This window comes from Aquarana catesbeiana, linkage group LG04, assembly GCF_042186555.1.
Source record: "Aquarana catesbeiana isolate 2022-GZ linkage group LG04, ASM4218655v1, whole genome shotgun sequence".
Lineage (NCBI taxonomy): Eukaryota > Metazoa > Chordata > Amphibia > Anura > Ranidae > Aquarana > Aquarana catesbeiana.
The window spans coordinates 305,272,340-305,293,191 of record NC_133327.1 but is presented as its reverse complement, the minus strand read 5'-3'; the positions used below and the strand labels follow the sequence as shown (position 1 = coordinate 305,293,191).

General features: G+C 42.8%; 1 protein-coding gene across 3 annotated transcripts in view; it reads right to left on the bottom strand.

Annotated features, from left to right (window-relative positions):
• The window catches only part of COL19A1 (collagen type XIX alpha 1 chain), a 1,371,841-nt gene that overhangs the window by 58,213 nt on the left and 1,292,776 nt on the right, over positions 1-20,852 (bottom strand). For all 3 annotated transcript variants that reach the window (XM_073626739.1, XM_073626741.1, XM_073626740.1), the window contains exon 49: positions 19,388-19,454. In XM_073626739.1, coding sequence (XP_073482840.1) covers positions 19,388-19,454 — 67 coding nt within the window. The remainder of the gene's footprint in view (positions 1-19,387; positions 19,455-20,852) is intronic.

The following is a 20,852-nucleotide window of genomic DNA, read 5'->3' as shown; positions in this document are numbered from 1 at the left end:
AAGGGGCTTCCAGATTCTAAGTTACCCCCTTCCACAAACCGCCACATCACTTTTGAGGCACAGGATGTGATAATAAGCCCCATGTCCCCTTAACATGGGGTCAAGTTGCCTTGCAAGGTGGGGGGGGGGGGGGGCTGCATGCCTGGATAAGGGTCTGGTTTGAATTGTGAGGGGAACCTTTTGCTGTTGCTTTTTTATTGCCACTTTCAAAAGAATACATCTTACTGTACCATAACACTAACATAACTCTTTGTAAAAAAAAACACTCTATCCACAATTGTCCAATAACTTATAATCTCTTCCAATTGTAAAATGTGCATGGAAATGTGCTTTTTTAAAAACATCCAAATTTGATTGTATATTACAACAAGAATTACAGGTCAATCTCAAAGTCATCTGTTTCACTGCCACTAAACTGGACTTCCAATGTTTTTATTTTACTGTAATGTTCTTCTGGATGGGCACACAGAACTTAGTGATGATGTAAATAATTAGTGTTGGGCGAACGGTTCGGGCTGAGAAGAAGTTTGGCCCAAACATTGTGAACAGCTGAATTTGTGGGGCGCTCGGTGGTATGTTCGCCCGCCGAGTGCCCCATAATGCACTGCGCACTTCACAGTGCATTCTAGGATCCTAATTTTATGAACCCTTGCACCTGATCGCTGGTCAGATGCAAGGCTTTGCTAATTAGGGCACAGAGCACTGTCAGAGCTCTGATTGGACAAAGTGATGATGACTTTCTCCAATCACGGCTCAGTGCTCATAGTCCCATCCCACACTATAAAAGTTTCCTTCCCAAAGGAAGCTTTTGCAGTGTGTTGGAGTGGAGATAGAGCAGGACTCAGAGTGTAGAGTGTTAGTGTAGTGTTAGTATTAGTGTGTCAGTGTACTGTGTTGGTGTAGTGCAGTGTTTAACACAGCATTACATGTGGGGCATGGCCGCGGAATGCACGAGTGAAGATGTGCTCTCCCTGAGCTCCGTGTGACCCACTCAACATACCGCCCGTACAGCAGCTTCCAGGGGGGGGGAATTTGCATAAAAACATGCCTCCAAAGCACAAGCCATCCCACAGCGGACCTCCTGGAGCTAGTCTGGATCGCTGGAGGACTACTTTTATGAGACCCGCCGGGGAACAACAGGTACTTCCAAGATGGCGCCGGGTGAGAACTATGCCCCGGCTGATGATCGGCTCTCCACACCTGCCACTGCTGTCGCTTCCTCCACGCTCCTCTCCCTCCTGCTCTGATAGCCAGGACAGACCATCAGATGTGGGTGAAACCTTAGGGCATAAAGGTCTCCATTCACACATATTATCCTTCCTCACTAAGGCTGATCTGGAGCTGTTTGCTCACAGGGTAGAGAAGGCCCTGCACCAGGACATTGAAGCCCTACAGGCTGGCTAAGTTACCCCCTTCCACAAACCGCCACATCATTTTACATCTCTCAGTGAGTGCCTGTATAGCAGTAGTTTCTTCCCACTGTGTCTCCAATGCTCCAATCTACTCTGCCCCCTATATGATCTGTCGTCTTCCTGAGATTTGTCGAAACGGCGTAGGGAGGAGCGGCGTGCTGACGTCAGCACCATACCATGCTGATCCCGGAAGATACGGGCAGCAGCTGCGAGCCGGCCGGCACATATTGTTTTTAGAGGCGTTTTTGAACCATTTACACTGTAAGTGCATTTCTAATTTTTTCTACACAATAAATGTTAACTGTATTACGCTATGGAGCATTTCTTCTTATATTTGTCTTTGGGATCTGAGCGGTAACACCTTAATTCAGTGGATTTCCTGAGCGGTGACCTGTGAGACACATCACAACAGAGACCCAGTGGCTGGGGGACACAGCCACTTGCTCGCATGATCTCTGTGACAGGAGATCTGTTGATCCGGTAAGGGGCAGATTTGTTTGAGGTGGAGGAACTTCCTATAACATCACGCTCCCAAGGGAGACAGTCTTTGCATGCCTCACATTGTTTGAAGATTGGTGCTTTCTCCCTCTATCAGAAAAGTTTTTTCAACAAGGACTTTTGTTTGATTGTATGGACTTATTAATATCTCTTGGTTCTTGATTCCTAATTTCCATCAATATTTTTTTTTTTTTTTTTAACTGAAATGGTTCAGTTTGTGGGACCCAAGCTTATATTGTTTGTCAGCAAACATTGATTTGTTTTGTTTAATTTAATTTAATTTTTTGTTTATTGTTGTTCACTACATAAGGATGTTTTTGGTGTGGTCATATCAATTCACCATGATCACGTTCACTTATTAGCAGCGCAGCCTATCCTATATATAGCTATTGAGGTGGGGGTTGTCTCACATTTATGGTTGCAGCAGCACCTATTCTTTTGTTTTTCATAGACGCACTTTTTGAAGGTTTATTTGATTTGAGGGATAGCGCAGTATTTTTTTGATTTAGAAGTTGCCTCCTGTAGACATCCCTGACTGGAGAACATCCCTGACTGGAGAACATCCCGGAGATACCTCTCCCACCTCGCCCTCAGCCTTGGCGCCCGGCTCCCTGCAGACGATGCAACGGCCCTAGGGGTGGCCCTTCCAGTCAAGCCCCACTTCCTTCCCCCCGGGGGACAACTTGACTAGCTGAACAGATCATTGCAGGCCTCCGTGCAACACCGAGGGCTCCTGTTAGTAGTGGTTCCCCCTTCGGACTCGCTCTTCATGCCTTACCACCTACTCCCAATAGGTCAACTCCTTGGAGTTATGTTCCCTTTTTGGGACCTAACGCTGCTCGCTGGCCTCCACTGTCTCCTTGTCTTGAGGACTGAGTGGTGGCTCCCGACTAGCAGTGTTACTGCACTTTGGTGTGCCCTTCAGGCTTTGTGTTTTTTATCTTGATCATTTTGTATTTTTTGTTTTATTTAATGCAATAATGGTTTGTTTTCTAGGCTATTATTCCTGCTTGGTGTGTCATCAGTGCTCCTTGGCTCCTGGTCTGGCGTGCTATGGGTCTCTCTCTCCTCCTGATGGGGGCCCAGTTGTTCCCCTATGCTGCCTTTCACCATGGCCTCTTTGAAAGTCGTATCATGCAACGTACATGGTCTGGGTTCCCCTTTGAAACGCAGTAAGTTGTGGCTTGAAACAAAACGTCTGGGGGCACATGTACTCTTTTTACAGGAAACACACTTTTGCACTGACTCGGTCTCCCTTCTCCCTACTAACTTGTATAAATTATGGTACTTGAGCAACTCCCGACGACCCAAATCTGGTTGCTATAGCTATTTACAAACAATGCCCCTTTGTTCCGCTAGACCATCTGGTGGACCCTAATGGTAGGTTTGTGTTTCTTAAAGGCATTATTTTTGGCATTATTTTTGACCGTAAGTTTACGTTTGCAGCTGTGTACGCCCCGAACAGTAAACAGGCCATTCTGCTCATTAGTTTGCTTTCCTGAAGCACTTTAGAAAGTCCCTGCAGGCGCATCATTTGGTCGACTGTTGGAGGCTGCTCCATCCCACTGGTAGAGACTATAGCTATTTCCTGGCCACCCATAATGTCTATACTCATGGTGATGAACCACTTTTCCTTTGACTCCTTATCTGGCGCATCCATTGGCTCCATAACTATATCAGATCATGCTCCGGTTTCCATTTCCCTGCATCCCCTGTCTTTGGATGTGAGGACATGGAACTGGAGCCTGAACGAGGGTATACTGGATGATGCAGTGGCTCAGAAACAGGTTTCCGACACCATCTCCTTATACTTTACTGAGAATAGGATGGGTGAAGTGGGAATAGGTTCTATATGGGAAGTGGTTCGGGGAGAGCTGATCTCCTAGGGTTCTAGATTAAAAAATGTAAGGGAGGGGAAACTGCAGACCCTCTTGTCAAAAATCTGCTCGACTGAACTCACTCAAACGCCACGTTACCCCAGAGATGGCGCTGGAACTACAATCTCTTTTTTGCTCGACGTTAGGATTCTGGTATAACTATGTCACGTTTGTCATAGATTCTACGAATTTGGCAACAAATATGGGAGACTACTTGCACAAGCTCTCAAACGTTAATGCGACTCGGGACATGTACATAAGCTCACCACTGCGGCGGGCTCATCCATGGTTTATTCCTCAAAAATAGCTAATGCCTTTAGGGATTACTATGCCCAGCTATACCACCACCCTACCACTCTACCTGGTTCCTCGGAACCTCAGAGGTGGAACGTATCCTGCAATATTTAAAGGAGGCCCAGTCCCCACAGCTCGCTACCTCAATTAATGACCAGCTGGATACCTCATCTTCTTGTCAGAAATTGAGGCGTTATTAAAGACCTCCCCAAAAGGAAGAGCCCTGGCCCTAATGAATTCACGAATGCCTATTATATGAAGTTTCCATCACTGCTTTCCAGCCCCATGTGTACCTATTTCAACGCTTTGGCATCGGGTACTACGATGCCCAAGGAGGCGCTGATGGCCCACATTACAGTTCTCCCTAAGGAAGGGAAAGATCACTCCATCCCCAGGAATTATAGGCCAATTTTGCTTCTGAATACTGATATTAAAATATAAGCAAAAATTTTGGCCAACAGACCTAAACCGATCCTTCGAACGGTCATACACCTTGATCAAACGGGGTTCATTATGGGGAGAGAGGCCAGGGATAATTCTTATACAGTGATCCAGTTAATTTATTGGGTTGAATCACATGCTACGTGCCCTCCCTGTCTTTTGCTTTCCACTGATGCTGAGAAGGCATTTGACAGGGTGGATTGGACTTACTGTACTTGCGAGCGGTTTTGACCAGACTTGGTCTGGGTCCCAACATGCTGTTGTGGATATCCTCCCTTTATCATTCCCCAGAAGCCAAAGTGAAAGTGAATGGGCTACTATCAGACTCATTCCCTATTCGCAATGGGACAGGGGTGCCCTTTGTCCCCCCTCATTTTCGCTTTAACTCTCGAGCCACTGCTTAACAAGATCCGCCTTAACAGCGTCATTAAAGGTTTTACAGTGGGGCCGGCGGAGCATAAGTTATCTGCTTATGCGGATGATGTCCTGTTCTCAGACCCCCTGATCTCTCTCCCTAATATCATGGCCAAACTGAAGGACTTTACCTGCTGTCTGATTTTAAAATAAATTATAAGTTGGAGATCCTGTCCCTGAATGTGCCCTAGGTTTTGTGTACACAGCTACAGGCCTCTTTTTCCTTTATCTGGTGCCAGACTTCGCTAAAATATTTTGGAGTTTACTTACCCGCACACTGCTCCCAGTTATACACCTGTAATTATGCCCCATTGCTTTCTACTATCAGAGCGGACCTGAAGAGTTGGGACCACACTGCCTTTTCCTGGATGGACCGAGTCAGTGTTTTAACCCCCCTTCCTCTTTGGGCTCCACCTTTTCCTCTTAGCGCTCCACCGCTTCCTCTCTGTACATTAGGCCTAGGTTCACATTAGGGCACAGTTTTGAAATTGTGCGAGTTCAGCTGAACTCGCACGATTTCAAACCGGCAATGCAGTCTGCCTTCGGGGGCAATTTGACAGACATTTGTGTGGGTTCATGCACAGATGTCTATATAAATCGCCCCCAAAGTCGCCAAAAGTACTACAGGAACTACTTTTGGCAATCGGTGTGGCGCTGCAAATAGCTGCCGATTGACATGCCAAATGAATGTAATTCATTTGGCATGTCAATTCAATTCTGCTGAGCCTAGTTTGCCCTGGACTTACCTCAGCCTGTGACTGAACAGTGAAAAAAGAAGCACACCTGCTGTACAGGGACTGTAAGAGGCTGCTATCAAGTCAAATTCAGATACCTACACTGCTTGCATTAAAAAAAAAAAAAAAAAGACATTTAATGATTAATTAATTTCTTCAAGAATGTCAGCTTTAAATTTACTGGTATGTGCAAGAGGAGATCACTAAACAATGTACATTAACTTTTTTTTATTTGATGGTATATTTTATAACAATAGGCATATCTTTCAGCTACTGTAATATTTTTGGACGATTAAAATCCTTTTTTGTGTTTTGCAATTTTGATTTCACATTCTTTTCTTTTTAAACACAATTAACTCTACTTGCAGCATACAGTGGTAAAACAGCCTTTTGTTTTTAATTGGTAACTGAGGAACATTAAAAAAAAAAAAAAAAAAAATGAATACAATCAGTGTTCAAGCTAAAAGCAAGCAAAAATAAAAGACCTGATTTATGGACTTATGCCCCGTACACACGGTCGGATTTTCCGATGGACAATGTCCGATCGGAGCGTGTTGTCGGAAATTCCGACCGTGTGTGGGCTCCATCGGACATTTTCCATCGGATTTTCCGACACACAAAGTTGGACAGCAGGAGATAAAATTTTCCGACAACAAAATCCGATCGCGTCAATTCCGACCGTGTGTGGCCTGTTCCGACGCACAAAGTGCCACGCATGCTCAGAAGAAATTCCGACACGGGACAGCTCGTTCTGGTAAACTTAGCGTTCGCAATGGATACAGCACTTTCGTCACGCTGCAATGTTCAAAATGGTTTAATACAGCGCACTCTCTTCTTCTTTATAATGTGACAAGAATTAAGTAGTTTTGATGCTCATATTCACACACACTTCTCACAAACTTCTTTCGTTACTATTTATCGGGATTCCCTCAATATATTTTGATTTCTCACATCTGACAACATTTTTTTTTTTTTTTGACTTTAATGTAGATTCTTTTTTTGTGTTTCTCTTTTTTAATTTTGTTTTTTGGTGATTTTGATTTGTACTCCCGAAAATGTTTGTGTGTTTTTTGTGACAAGTTCCCACAACACCATTGATATGTTGTTCTATTTAATCTGTAGGAGATTGTTTGGTGTTGTTGTCCCTTGTTAATTTCACATTTTATGTTAGAAATGTACCTGAATCGTCACCAACAAACTGTCCTTTTTGGATGAAAACACACACAGGAGAGTAGAATTTACCTAAAAAAATTTTATTAAGGGGTCACAACTATAAACAAAGAGGGAGGCAACGCTGGAGAAACTGCAGAAGTGGGTGAAGCCTTGGACCCCCAGGGCACACATCAATTATTTAAAAGCAAAATTGGTGGCCTGAGGAGTCCATATCTAAGTGAGGGCAGTCTGGTCCAGAAGTCCCAGAGATCCGGAAAGCAGCAGATGACATCTGTGTCCCCAGGCTGTGGTCATACGAGAGACTGCATCTTCTGTCAGACCAGACTGAACCCAGGGTCATCACTCTTTGGTCTTCCTTCCACGCTTCCTTCCAGCCTTTGGCTGTGGTGGTGGAGTTGTGGCAGCAGGAGGAGGAGGAGGAGGATTGTCGATCTCAATGACATCCGTCTTGTGTGTCAGTTCCCCACTCTCCCCCTTACGTAGGACTTTATAAATCAGGTCCTCAAAGATCTTGCGTTGGCCCTCCTGCATGCCCTGCAATTTGGTGGCAGCCATGCAGGCAAAGGCCTCTTCAGGACTGGGGAAGGCTCTGAGGGACGCCGAAGCCTCCTGGATCAGCCTGTATGCTGAATCCTGCACAGGACTGGGAGTCATCTTCCTGGCTCGTTTATGTGGCAGGCGGAGGGGAGGAACCTGAGACTCAGTCAGGCTGCGACTTGTCCCAGGCTTCTCTTGGCTGCCACTTAGCCCCGCCTCCTCCTGGCTGACACTAATCCCCGCCTCCTCCTGACTGCCACATTCCACAGCCTCCTCCTGGCTGAGGTCTTCCTGTGTATGAAAAAGGGACATAGTTTTAGTATTTTTTACATCAATCACACACAATTTTTACCTCCTGACTGTTGCAAATTGAATGTTAACAAATATAACAGACTATCATTCTGAGCCCAGCATTTTGCATTCTTGTCCCAATTTTGGGTGCCCACTACTGTCTATTGATATGTAAAACACTTTTTTTAATCAGCAATTAATGATCAATAATAACATCTAGTAAACATCATTTATTTATTGCCCAGAAATCTGTAGAAGAATGCTATACCTGACTCCAGCTGGGCTCCTCCACTTCTTCCTGGCTGGAAGGCCCAGGTTGGACATCAGAAGCCTCAGCTGGGATGGAAGGAAGCGTGGAAGGAAGAGTAGAGAGTGATTCCCTGACTTCAGTGTGGTCTGACAGAAATCGCAGTCTCTCATAGTACCACAGCCTGGGGACATAAACGTCATCTGCTGCAGCTCCTGATCTCTGGGAATCTGTGACCTTCTTGCGCTCCCTAAGATACGTGCTCCTCAGGCCACCAATTTTTGCTTTTAAATAGGGGATGGTTGCTGTGGGGACCACCGGCTTCACCAACTCCAGCAGTTTCTCCAGCGCTGCCTGCCTCTTCTGTTTGTGATTATAGCGGGGGTGTCTCACTTGCCACAGACAGGGCAGCTCCCTGTACTTGTCAATGAACAGGGGCAGGAAATTGTGGTCGTTGAACCCATCAATTTTCTCTGCAAGACACAACACAAGACAAACCCTAATGTCAGGCCAAACTCCCCTAATCTTGTTACAATATAGGCTTCCATTTCGAAGCAGTATAGGCCCAAGTTTAGATCCTACCTTCGTTAGCACGATCGGCGTCTCCGATGCTCCTTCCTCCGCTCACAGATCGTACGTAAGACGCGCGCGTTACGATTTATACACACTGCGCATGCGTATAACTCCGCCCGCCCCTGACGTTCTTTCTATTCTATTCCCCGCCCCTTTTCGTTCGGCGCAGTGGAGGAAGAGCACATGGCGGATAGACAGCAGGATCGTGCTAATTACAGCAACGAGGAGGAGGAGGAAAGGCCGGAGCCTGAAACGTCCCGATCCAGAAGGAGATTAAAGGACTCAAATATGTCCTTTGGGGAGATGTTGGAGATGGTGGACATCCTGAAGAAGGCCGACTATGATGGAAAGATGGGCCTTACCCCAACCACAATGTCCGAAAGGCCAAGATCATGGCGAAAGTGGTCAGGAGTCTGCACCGGAAATTCGGGGTACGACGATCGAAAGATCAGTTTAGGAAGCGGTGGTCGGACCTCAAATTACGAGAACATGAGCAGTACAGAAAGATCCGGAGAGTGCTGCAAAAAAGTAAGTAGTTGTGCTGTGTTCCTATTTTTTTTGTGTTTATTACGTTCGTGCTGCTCCATGTGCTTTTAGGAACTGTTGTACAGTTTAAAATGTCAACTTTCATGTTCATGGGCACATTATTCGTTCGGATCACACATTTTTATTTCGGACGATAAAATACCATTGTTTAGGCCATATGCATTTGGCCACCATTTTGACGCCCTATACTTGTCTTCAAAGAATTGGGTTGTGTAGATGGCTTTGTTACTAGAATGAAATGCAAACTAGATTGTGTGTAAGGAGAGGACACTCAGCAGCTGTTTTCACATCTGGACACTGGAGCACTAGTGTGGGACCCCAGAACACCATTTTTATTAGGGGGGGGCACACAGGTGCTCCAGTGTATACTATAAGGGGGGCTACATCTGTGAAGCTTGTACTAAACAGGTAAAGTATTGCAAGTTGACAAAGGACACTAAAAAAGCTACATCTTGGAACTCGGCTAAAATAGACAATTGTACCCCACTTCCAAGCAATGTTTCATCTTTATAGTTCTGACATTAAATATCTGTGTGCTAATTATACCATTTTTGTTTTACATAGGGGAGAAAAGACTCGGAGGACACCCCTCATCCGAGGAGACCAGAGCCCCCCCCCCCCTCTGGAAGAAGGGGAAATCCCCCCAACACAAGATGAGCAGGAGGAAGAAGACGTGGTGGAACTAGTCACCACAACAGGTGAGTGTCTGCGACCACAGGCTCAGATAAGATGGATGGCGGCATATTTTTTATACCTAATTTATTTTGGGTTTCCTCTCTTTTTAGGTGATCGTGAGGTTGTGGATGAAGATCCTTTCACATCCGAAAGTGCCCAGATCCTGATCGGGGAGATCATGGGGTGTAATTTACAATTGGAAAACATCAAGCAAAACATCAATGATGTTATTCCAAAATATAAAAACATCATTGATGTTTTGGGGCGAGTTTAAAACCCCTCCAAATCACTTTCTTCTTTTGTGTGCTACAATGTGCTAAATGTTTTTGTGATTTTTCCCAAAGCCAAATTTGGAGGATGCACACAGTGTGTCAACATGTGCTATCTGCCATCACGGGAGATCAATGGACGCGTTTTGGGGGTGCAACCCCTTCCTCAATAATAAAGTAGCGGTGAGGAAGGGCTTTCTCCCCCAAAACACATCCCTTGATCCCCCGTGATGGCAGCTAGCACATGTTGACATTGTGAAATTTGTGTGCATCTTCCAAATTTGGCTTTTCCTGGGGTGACTTCACCCCATCTGAACGCAATATCAAACACAGTTCCTAAATACTCATGTCTGATATTGCCTTCACGTTCTACCAAATGTGAACTTTGTAAGATCAAGATTTGTGTCTTTCTTGTGGGTTTTACACAGGCCTGTTTTCTATAAAATGCACATTTTGATTTTGGATAATGACACCACAAAAATTGGTATACAACAAACATGTTGGTTTGTCAGAAAAACCTTGGGTAAATGCACATGTGATTGTGCTGGTATTAAAAAGATTGTTCATCAAGAATGTGTGGATTATTGTCTCAACACTACAACACTTTTGGGGTGATGTAATTGTTGTTTTATGAGAAAATGGGGGTTATTTCCTAAGGGCAAATCCACTTTGCACTACAAGTGCAGTTTCAGTGCAGTTGCAAGTGCACTTGTAGTGAAAAGTGTCTTTGCATTCAGTAAATAACAGCCAACAGTGCTTTGTATAAGGTTACACAATCACGACATTTTCTGCACTCCACACATTTCTGTCAGGGTCAGCTCAAACAAACACAAGCAGTAAATGTCCACAAAGAAGAGCCTGGGGGGAGATGCCTGTCGAGAACTTGAGGTCCTGCAGGCTTCTCCCTGTGGCCAAATACCGCAGGGTAGCGACCAACCTCTGCTCCGGAGTGATGGCTTGCCTCATGCAGGTATCCTGCCTGCTGATATAGGGGGTCAGCGAAGCCAACAAACTGTGAAACATGGGGTCCGTCATCCTGAGAAAGTTCCTGAAATCATCAGGATTATTCTCACGGATCTCACAGAGCAAAGGCATATGAGAGAACTGGTCACGCTGAAGCAACCAATTCTTGGTCCATGAACTCCTCCCCACCCTGTTCATGGACTGGACTTGTGTCAAGGTCAGGACCCCAACACCAAGCCCCCGCACAGCACGAACTCTACGAGGAGTACGCATACGAAACATGGCTAGAAAACGGTCGGCTGCTCAGAACGAAGTAACAGAACACACTGAAGAACAGCAAGGCCTGTGAAGAGCGACCTGAAAAACAGCAACGAGCAGGCAAGATCACACAGAAAACTCCGATACGAACTGACTGCACGCACTGAAGAGCAGATACAAACCCACAAGCACAAACTGAACGGCAGAAAACGATCTGAAAGCCACGAGTCTGAAAAAGCGCGAATCGTCTCTCACGAGACTAGCAAAAGGAGCCCAAAGGGTGCCGCGCTTGGTTCTGAACCGGCCTTTTCTAGTCTCGTCGTACGTGGTGTACGTGACCGCGTGGTTGTCGATCGGAAATTCCGACAACTTTGTGCGACCGTGTGTAGGCAAAACAAGTTTGAGCCAACATCCGTCGGAAAAAATCCTAGGATTTTGTTGTCGGAATGTCCGAACAAAGTCCGACCGTGTGTACGCCCTATTAATCTAATCAGCCATTACTTATCACAAAGATAAACTACATATCAAAATATCATAAAGAGGAAATATATATAAAAAAAACTGCTTCTAGCATCATATACAAAAATGTAGTGCACACACAAATTTGTTGGGGAGGTTTAAAAAAGACACAAGTCCATCAAGTCCAACCTGTGTGTGTTCTTTTATGTTAATAGTACATTGTATATCCCTGTATGTTGTGGTGGTTTAGTTGCTCATCTAATAGTTTTTGAAATTATTGATGCTCCCCACTGAAACCACTGCTTGTGGAAAAGAATTCCACATCCTTACCGCTCTTACAGTAAAGAACCCTCTATGAAGTTTAAGGTTAAACAGCTTCTCTTCTAATTTTAGTGAATGACACTAACTTCCTCCTTGTATCCCTATATATCAGATATATAAACACAATTAAGGGTTGTGGAATAAACCTAATGTTTCACCAATTGACAGACCACAATTCCACGCAGGGCTATGCTGGTATATCTTACTTATAGGTATGCCTATTATAAATATATTCCACAATATCCATTGTGTCACTCACACATAAGAACTGATCGTCTATGCACAGTGATCAAGACAGAACCAAACAGATACATACAATAGGTCATAACATACCCAATGTAGCCATCGATCTAGTATAGTGGATTGATATCCATCTTTCCATACAGTATGCAGTATGTGTATCCACTTTAGTCTTCTAAAGCCATCAATAAAGCATCCATCATTTCAATATATTGGTATCCCTGTTGTGTGCCAAGGATAATCTTTACCTACAGGAGATCTGAGATTAAATTTGGTAATCCCATAAGTGTGGTAATCCCATAAGTGTGGTCATATAAATGCCTTCTACTAGGTATAATTGTTTTCCCCACATGGAAGGCTCCAGAGGCACGGGTCAACATGTAGACCGCTCCCTCCGTATCACAATCCACGTGTCCCTTGCACTTGGAGAACCTTCCTGTGTACAGGCAAAGGGTTAGTCTCTCTATATTTGGACAAAAATCATAGCCACCACATTTAAACACTCCATCACCACTTATCCTGTGTGTGAATCTCCTCTCGGAAATATCACCATTGAGGATGTTGTTAAACCTCTAGCATATTGAGGTTTCCATTTTCTATTCTAGTTAGAGCTTACTGAATCATGGGAAAAAGCTCCAACAGCTTTTATACCTGTAGCAATCTGGTTTATAATGTAGTACAAAAAGAATATGGAGTAGCACACAATCAAAATCTCTTGAGGGATCAGGCTAAATTACCTATGTAATACATTTGATATTTTTCTAACCCTCAGTGCTCTTAGTACTGCCATAAAATAAACTCACATGACTCACATTGCTCTCCAATATGGATAAAGAGATACGCCTTCTAGATATTCTAACAGTGCTGCACATCTTAAGAGGGAGCTTTCTTCATAAGGAAGTTACTACTTCTGAGTGGAATTCTCTGCTAAAATGCTACAATATCATACTGAGAGAATGCATAAGCATTTACATAAAGCACAGTGGTTTGCTCTAATAGTATGCCCCCATACCCTGGGTTATTTTTTAACATATTACCTTTAATATGTGTGTCTGCTTTTGCATTGCATTCACATTGTTATAGTATGCACACAGTTCTCATCAAAACCATTCAATTACTTGCAAAAATGCTGACTGAACTATGCAAACCACAATCTTTAACACTCTTGTATGACAAGAATAACATTACAAAGCCCTCATTTTTAAATTTAGTTTGTTGGCTGACTACAGTCAGGTATGAAAGCAATTGATTTCTGTTAATTTACTCAAAACCAGTTTTGAGCAACATTCATTAAATCAATGCCTGAAGCAGTAATTACCTGCTATTAAAATGCTTTTAGAGATAACTGTTTAGCACTTGGCTCTGCATTATTGAGTTATTTCTTTAATGTGCTACCAGAGTTGTCAATTAGTTGTACTGAGCAACGGGTTTCACAGACTACACAAATGAGCAGCAATTGTAAGCTTTTAAAAACTCTTTGTAGCACAGTGCTTTGACCACACATGGTAATTGATTGCATGACTACAACATATTGTACAAAGGCACATTATTTTCACTTCATTTCCATTCAGATATGAAATGTAAAATCCTGCAGGGCAGACAGGAATGAACTTTTTGAACATCTGAATACCAGATTTGATATTAAATGGTTATCTGCACAATGGTGCAAATTACATTTTGCTTAAGACCTATTTTAGCGTTTACAATTATTTTAAAATGTACATTAGTTAATACTTTCTATGGTTAGTCAATTTAATTTACGTAAAAATAAATGAGTTGACATGGAAAAGAACCCAATTTGCGGAGTCAGAAAAAAAGATTTGTTGTTTTGTACAGTCACATAGGGATCAGCTTTTGGGTTCAATTACAAAACTCTAAGAACCACAATGGAGGCATGCATTTGTGGTTGTGTTTATTTTAGTATACAGTATGAACTTGATAACAATGTAAATTTTAAGGTTCATTAGGTGTTAAGTAAATCAGAAATTTCTGCTTGGTAATAAGATAAACAGACTTCTTTCACTATAATGTGAATTCAAGGTGACGCTTACTTTAAATGGATTAAACTAGTAAAAAGAAAAACTGAGTTTGCACATGTTATCAAGCAATATTATTAATTTATCTATACTGATAAAACTTTTGCTGATTGCTCCCACGGAATGTAATTTTCGTTAATCCCCTTGCTCTACTGCTGCAAGCCCTGTGTTTCTTGTGCATTTCTACCAATAGTTATAATATGCACAAAACCCCCAAAATGACTCAAGGGAATGATTCTATTTAGCACAGTAAGATGATAACATACAAGTGTACAAATTGCAGGTACAAAGAACATTTCACTTTGTTCACTTTGACTCTCTGTCACAGTGACATGTTGCCAGGATTTACTTCAGTGACTCACAATTCACAATTATTATGAAACTACTGTAATGATCGCAAGCTTCAGGTGCACACATAAAAAAGTTCAACATATAATGTATACAATATGTTATAGATAATCCCAGATGTGGAGAACAGCCAAAAAGCATTACCATTATACTGATAAAAGTACATCAGTACAATGCAGTGGGTAAAAATACAGGTCAGCCTAGATGGTTAATGGTACATTTAAATGAAGGCTAATAAATATAGTTTTTAGGAAAATTAATTACAAATAAATGTGTTATTAGTTTATTAAAACATTGTTATTTTGTTGTTACATTATTTGCATCAATCGTATCATTAGATTTCCAAAGAATCAAAGTGTTAAACTCACCACTGTTTTTTAACTTGTTCAGATCCACGCTATACCTGAATGATGGCCACAGCACGGATCTGCTTTGCCGGGAGGCAGTCTATTGACATCCTCCCCTTTCAAAGCTGGCCACGCCCACCCGTGATCACCCGAGTCAATGAGATTTGGGTGATCACAGATCAGAGTAAGGGGCTGATCCCAGCCCTTTACCACTTGATCAGCTGTCAGCCAATGACAGCTGATCACATGATGTAAACAGAGGATCGGTAATCGTTTTTTTTTTTCTTCTCACGCTGACAGCGTGAGAAGAAAAAAAGCTTCTGTTTGAAGGGACGTCGGTCCCGAAGAGGAAGAGGCAAAGCTGCCTCATATGTGCCACAAGTACAGCCTGCCAGCGCCACCTGCCAGTGCCACAGGTCAGTGCCCACAGTGCCCCCAATCAGTGCCCGCAGTAGTAAGTGCCAGCAATCAGTGCCCACAAGTGCCACCTATGAATGCCTACCAGTGGTACCAATCAGTGCCTTATCAGTGCCACCTAGCAGTGCTGCCTATCAGTGTCACCTACCAGTGCCGATCACTGCCACACATCACCCATCAGTGCCCATCACTGCCACCAATCAGTGCTCATCAGTGCCAGCTATCAGTGCCAGCTATCAGTGCCCACCAATGCCACCTCATCAGTGCTCATCAGTGCCACCTTATCAGTGCCCATCAGTGCAGCCTATTGGTGCCCATCAGTGCAGCCTATCAGTGCCCATCAGTGCCCATCAGTGTAGCCTCATCAGCGTACATCAATGAAGGAGAAAAATTATCTGTTTGCAAAATTTATTAACAAAATATAAAACGGTTTTCAATTTTTTAACAATAAATAAAAAACCCAGAAGTGATCAAATACCACCAAAAGAGAGCTCTATTTGTGGGGAAAAAATGATAAAAATTTCATTTGGGTACAGTGTTGTATGACCACGCAATTGTTGTTCAAAGTGTGACAGCGCTCAAAGCTGAAAATTGTTCTGGGCAGGAGGGGGTTGAGGTGCCCAGTAAGCAAGTGGTTAACAGACTTCCAGATAGGCTGCTGGAACTGCAGCCTGACCTGTTTTTTAATAAAAAAAATCATCTGTTGAACTTAATTGTTTAAACTAACTTCATCATTTTTTATCATAATCCCCTTTAGAAGCTATTATGTTTTTGCTTTTCATTTGTTACTGATATGTCATGTCTTGTTCATTGAAGCAGATAAACTTTAAAATGATATTAAAGGTTCTTCTTGATAGGTAGGTAATTAATTGTGGAGGATTAGGATAATTGGGTTGTACAGTCCCCAGTGCGACACCATTCTGTAAATACTAGACATTACATTTAAGGAAGAGAGAGGTAAAAAAAATGCTTTTTCTAAATGCTTTCTCACTTCAGAAGTAACTAATTTAAATGGCAGTGCCTAGACTTTTTCTAAATAAGAAAATTGGATTTTTTCATCCATTGTTAGAAACTATATGGTTTATGACACATGATCTACAATGTATTTTGTTGCTGGTAACAAATTACCAGCAACAGATTTGCTGCATCTCAACTCACTTTCTGGCATGGTGTCCCTCTCTTGATGCCTAAATTAGTGAGGTGTCACCATGTAATTGCATTCTGTGAGGTTTTCACCAGTGAAGTAGTCGGTGGTTACTAGGGATGAGAGGAACAACCCCCGGTTCGGTTTACAGCAGAACTTGCGAACAGGCAAAAAATTTGTTCGAACACTCGAACACCGTTAAAGTCAATGGAACATCGACTTTCGAACATGAATAAACAAAAGTGCTAATTTTAAAGGCTTATATGCAAGTTATTGTCATAAAAAGTGTTTGGGAACCCGGGTCCTGCCCCAGGGGACATGTATCAATGCAAAAAGAATTTTTAAAAATGGACGTTTTTTCGGGAGCAGTGGTTTTAATAATGCTTAAAGTGAAACAATGAAAGTGTAATATTCCTTTAAATGTTGTACCTGGGGGGTGTCTATAGTATGCCTATAAAGGGGCGCATGTTTCCCGTGCTTAGAACAGTCTGACAGCAAAATGACATTTCAAAGGAAAAAAAAAGTAATTTAAAACTACTCACAGCTGTTAATGAATTGTCGGTCCGACAATACACATAAAAGTTAATTGATAAAAACTGCATGGGATTTCCCCATAGGGGAACCCAGACCCAAAACGAAAAAAAAAAAAGTGTGGGGGTCCCCCTAAATGCCATACCAGGCCCTTCAGGTCTGGTATGGATATTAAGGGGAACCCCACGCCAAAATTTAAAAAAAAATGGCGTGGGGTCCCCCTAAATTCCATACCAGGCCCTTCAGGTCTGGTATGGATATTAAGGGGAACCCCGTGCCAAAATAAAAAAAATGGCATGGGGTCACCTCATAAATCCATACCAGACCCATATCCGAGCATGCAGGGGGCTTATCGGAATCTGGAAGCCCCCTTTAACAAGGGGACCCCCAGATCCCGCCCCCCGTGTGAATTGGTAACCTACCATTTCACAAAAAAAGTGTCAAAAAGTTTAAAAAACGCAAGAGACGGTTTTTGACAAGTCCTTTATTAATTTCTTCTTCTTTCGGCTTCTTCTTCCATCTTCTTTCTTCTGGTGTTCTTTTGGTGTTCTTCTTCTTCCGCTCTTCTTGTCCCGCATCTTCCTCCAGGCTTGTTCTCCACTCTGTCTGCATGATCGGCCTCAGTGGGAGTCTTCAGCCGTGTGATGCTTGGCTTCTTCTGACATTTCTTATATAACGGAGGGCGGGGCCACCCGCTGACCCCGCCCCGCTCTGACAACACGGGGAAAGCCACAGGGAAGTCCCATGAATTCCCCATGCATCAGAGGAGGGCAGGGTCCCCGGGTGGCCTTGCCCTCTGTTATATAAAAAGTGTCAGAAGAAGCCAAGCGTCACACGGCTGAAGACTCCCACTGAGGCGGATCCTGTGGACGGAGCGGAGAAGAAGCCTGGAGGAAGATGCGGGACGAGAAGAGCAGAAGAAGATGGAGAAGAATAAGATGAAGAAGAAGATGGAGGAAGAAGAAGAACACCAAAAGAACACCAGAAGAAAGCAGATGGAAGAAGAAGCCGAAAGAAGAAGAAATTAATAAAGGACTTGTCAAAAACCGTCTCTTGTGTTTTTTAAACTTTTGGATACTTTTTTGTGAAATGGTAGGGGTATATTTGTACCCCATTACCAATTCACACCGGGGGGGCCAGGATCTGGGGGTCCTCTTGTTAAAGGGGGCTTCCAGATTCCAATAAGCCCCCCCGCCCGCAGACCCCCACAACCACCAGCCAAGGGTTGTGGGGATGAGGCCCTTCATCAACATGGGGACAAGGTGCTTTGGGGGGCTACCTCAAAGCACCCTCCCAATGTTGAGGGCATGTGGCCTGGTACGGTTCAAGAGGGGCGGGTGCTCTCTTGTCCCCCCCTCTTTTCCTGCGGAATGCCAGGTTGCGTGCTCGGATAAGGATCTGGTATGGATTTTCTGGGGGACCCCACAACTTTTTTTTTAATTTTGGTGCGGGGTTCCCCTTAAAATCCATACCAGACCTGAAGGGTCTGGTATGGATTTTGAGGGGGACCCCCACATCATTTTTTTTTAAATTTTGGTTCGGGGTTCCCCTGTGGGGAAATCCCATGCTGTTTTTATCAATGAACCTTTATGTGTATTGTCAGACCGACAATTCATTATAACCGCTAGAAGTTTTAAATGACTTTTTTCCTTTGAAATTTCATTTTGCTGTCAGACTGTTCTAAACATGGGAAACATGCGCCCCTTTACAGGCATACTATAGACACCCCCCGGAACAAAATTGAAAGGAATATTACACTTTTATTGTTTCACTTTAAGCATTATTAAGATCACTGCTCCTGAAAAAACATCCATTTTTAAAAATTCTTTTTGCATTGATATATGTCCCCTGGGGCAGGACCCAGTTCCCCAAACACTTTTTATGACAATACCATGCATATAAGCCTTTAAAATTAGCACTTTTGATTTCTCCCATAGACTTTTAAAGGGTGTTCCGCGGCTTTCGAATTTGCCGCGAACAACCCAAATTGTACACTGTTCGTCGAACTGGCGAACAGTCGATGTTTGAGTTGAACATGAATTCGACTCGAACTCGAAGCTCATCCCTAGTGGTTACATTTCTGTCATACTCCCGCTGCTGAACCTTTACCAGAGGTAGAATCACCAGTGTCACATTGTTCTGAATGATAATTATCAACAAAAAGAGAAAATGCAAATGCACATTCACACACTGAAGAATATATTCTACATGGCTTATAATAACTCAGAACTAGAATGACAAAAAGACTTCTTAACCACAGATGGAGGAAACACTATGAATTTAGAATGTAATGATAGCTAGCTTAGATGACATATTCATATTTTCTACCTGGTCCCTCTCACCTTCAAATATTCGCAAAACTTCTTGTTTAATATATTTTTTCAGTTCTTCAAATGGAATATTCTGTGTCTGCAAAGAAATTTATTATGGTTATTTGCATAATTGAAACAAAAGTACAGCATAAAATACAATAAATCTTTGTATTTGAGATGGCACAGAGGTGCCTTTAAAAATATTTCTCTATCGAGTAGATTCCTAGATTGTTATTTTCCTTGTCAGGTTCCTGTTCAGTAAAATATTTGGCCATGTGCTGGAGGAGATTCTGTTCTGATGAGTAGGAATGAATCATGAAAAGTTGCATAGCATACCGTAACAGCTTCTAGGTCCCATGTGGACATTAGCCCATTCATCTCTGACTCACACAGTTCCAGTGCTACAGTATGATCTGAATGGAATTTCTTTTTACAGCTATTGTAGACTAGCAGCAAAGAAAATACTTGCACTATATAAGAATGATTTGTCTGCACTCAGTTTTCCGATTATATCATGAGAAAAAGTGACATGTATAGAGATCAATGATCCAAGTATTTCTACATTTTGTTAGTCAATACTTAAATAAAGGAATGTTATGAAATTGCTTGTGTGTTAAGGACTTAGGATTGCAAATGATAATGCAAATTTAAAGTTTATATATTGTCACATTTAGTTTACCATATAAAAGCTCATACATTTCCTATAACTCATATCCTACAGGTGTGCTGTTATCTATAGCACTATTATTGTCTTCCAGGGATAAGTGAATATGCCTACGTTCAGTTTGCGGGATGTTCGTTGAACCTATTACAAAGTCAGAAATTTGCAACCGTTAATCCAAACCTCATCGAGACTTATAGAGGCCAATATTGAAAAATCAAGTCTAGATATTTTAAAACATAATAGGTAAGAGATTATCAAACAAAGGGCAAGAGGAGCTGGGTACTGCCATCGGGTACCAAGGCAAAAACAATTATTTAAAAATGATTTGCAGTGGGGAGAGGGTCCTCATGTGTCTTCAGGACAACATTGGAAGATACAAGACTTCTCCGTTACATTTTTGGGAGATGCCTTTAAGCTGCATGTGTTCCTAAGGAACAGTAATGCTAAGTTCACTAACCACTGAGGTGCATTGCATTGAAACACACTTTTATGTTTTGTCACACTTTTACGTGTGCTGCATTAGGCAGCCTATTCAAAATGAGTAGGCTGGCATGCACCTCAGTGGCCCATAGTGCGTTGGAGTGCCATTGAAGTGCCCATCTACCCAAGGTGTTTGGATTCATCACACTACAGGCAAAGCTGCAAGGGTAAAAACAAAGAGCATAACTCTTAGTTTGCTACTTGTTTCTGAGCAAAGCTACTCTTTTGCCGCGTACACACAATCAGAATTTCGGCCCGCAAAAGACCGATGAGAGTTTTTCGTCAGAAAATGTGACTGTGTGTATGCTCCATCGGTCTTTTGCTGGCAGAATTCCAGCCAGCAAAAGATTG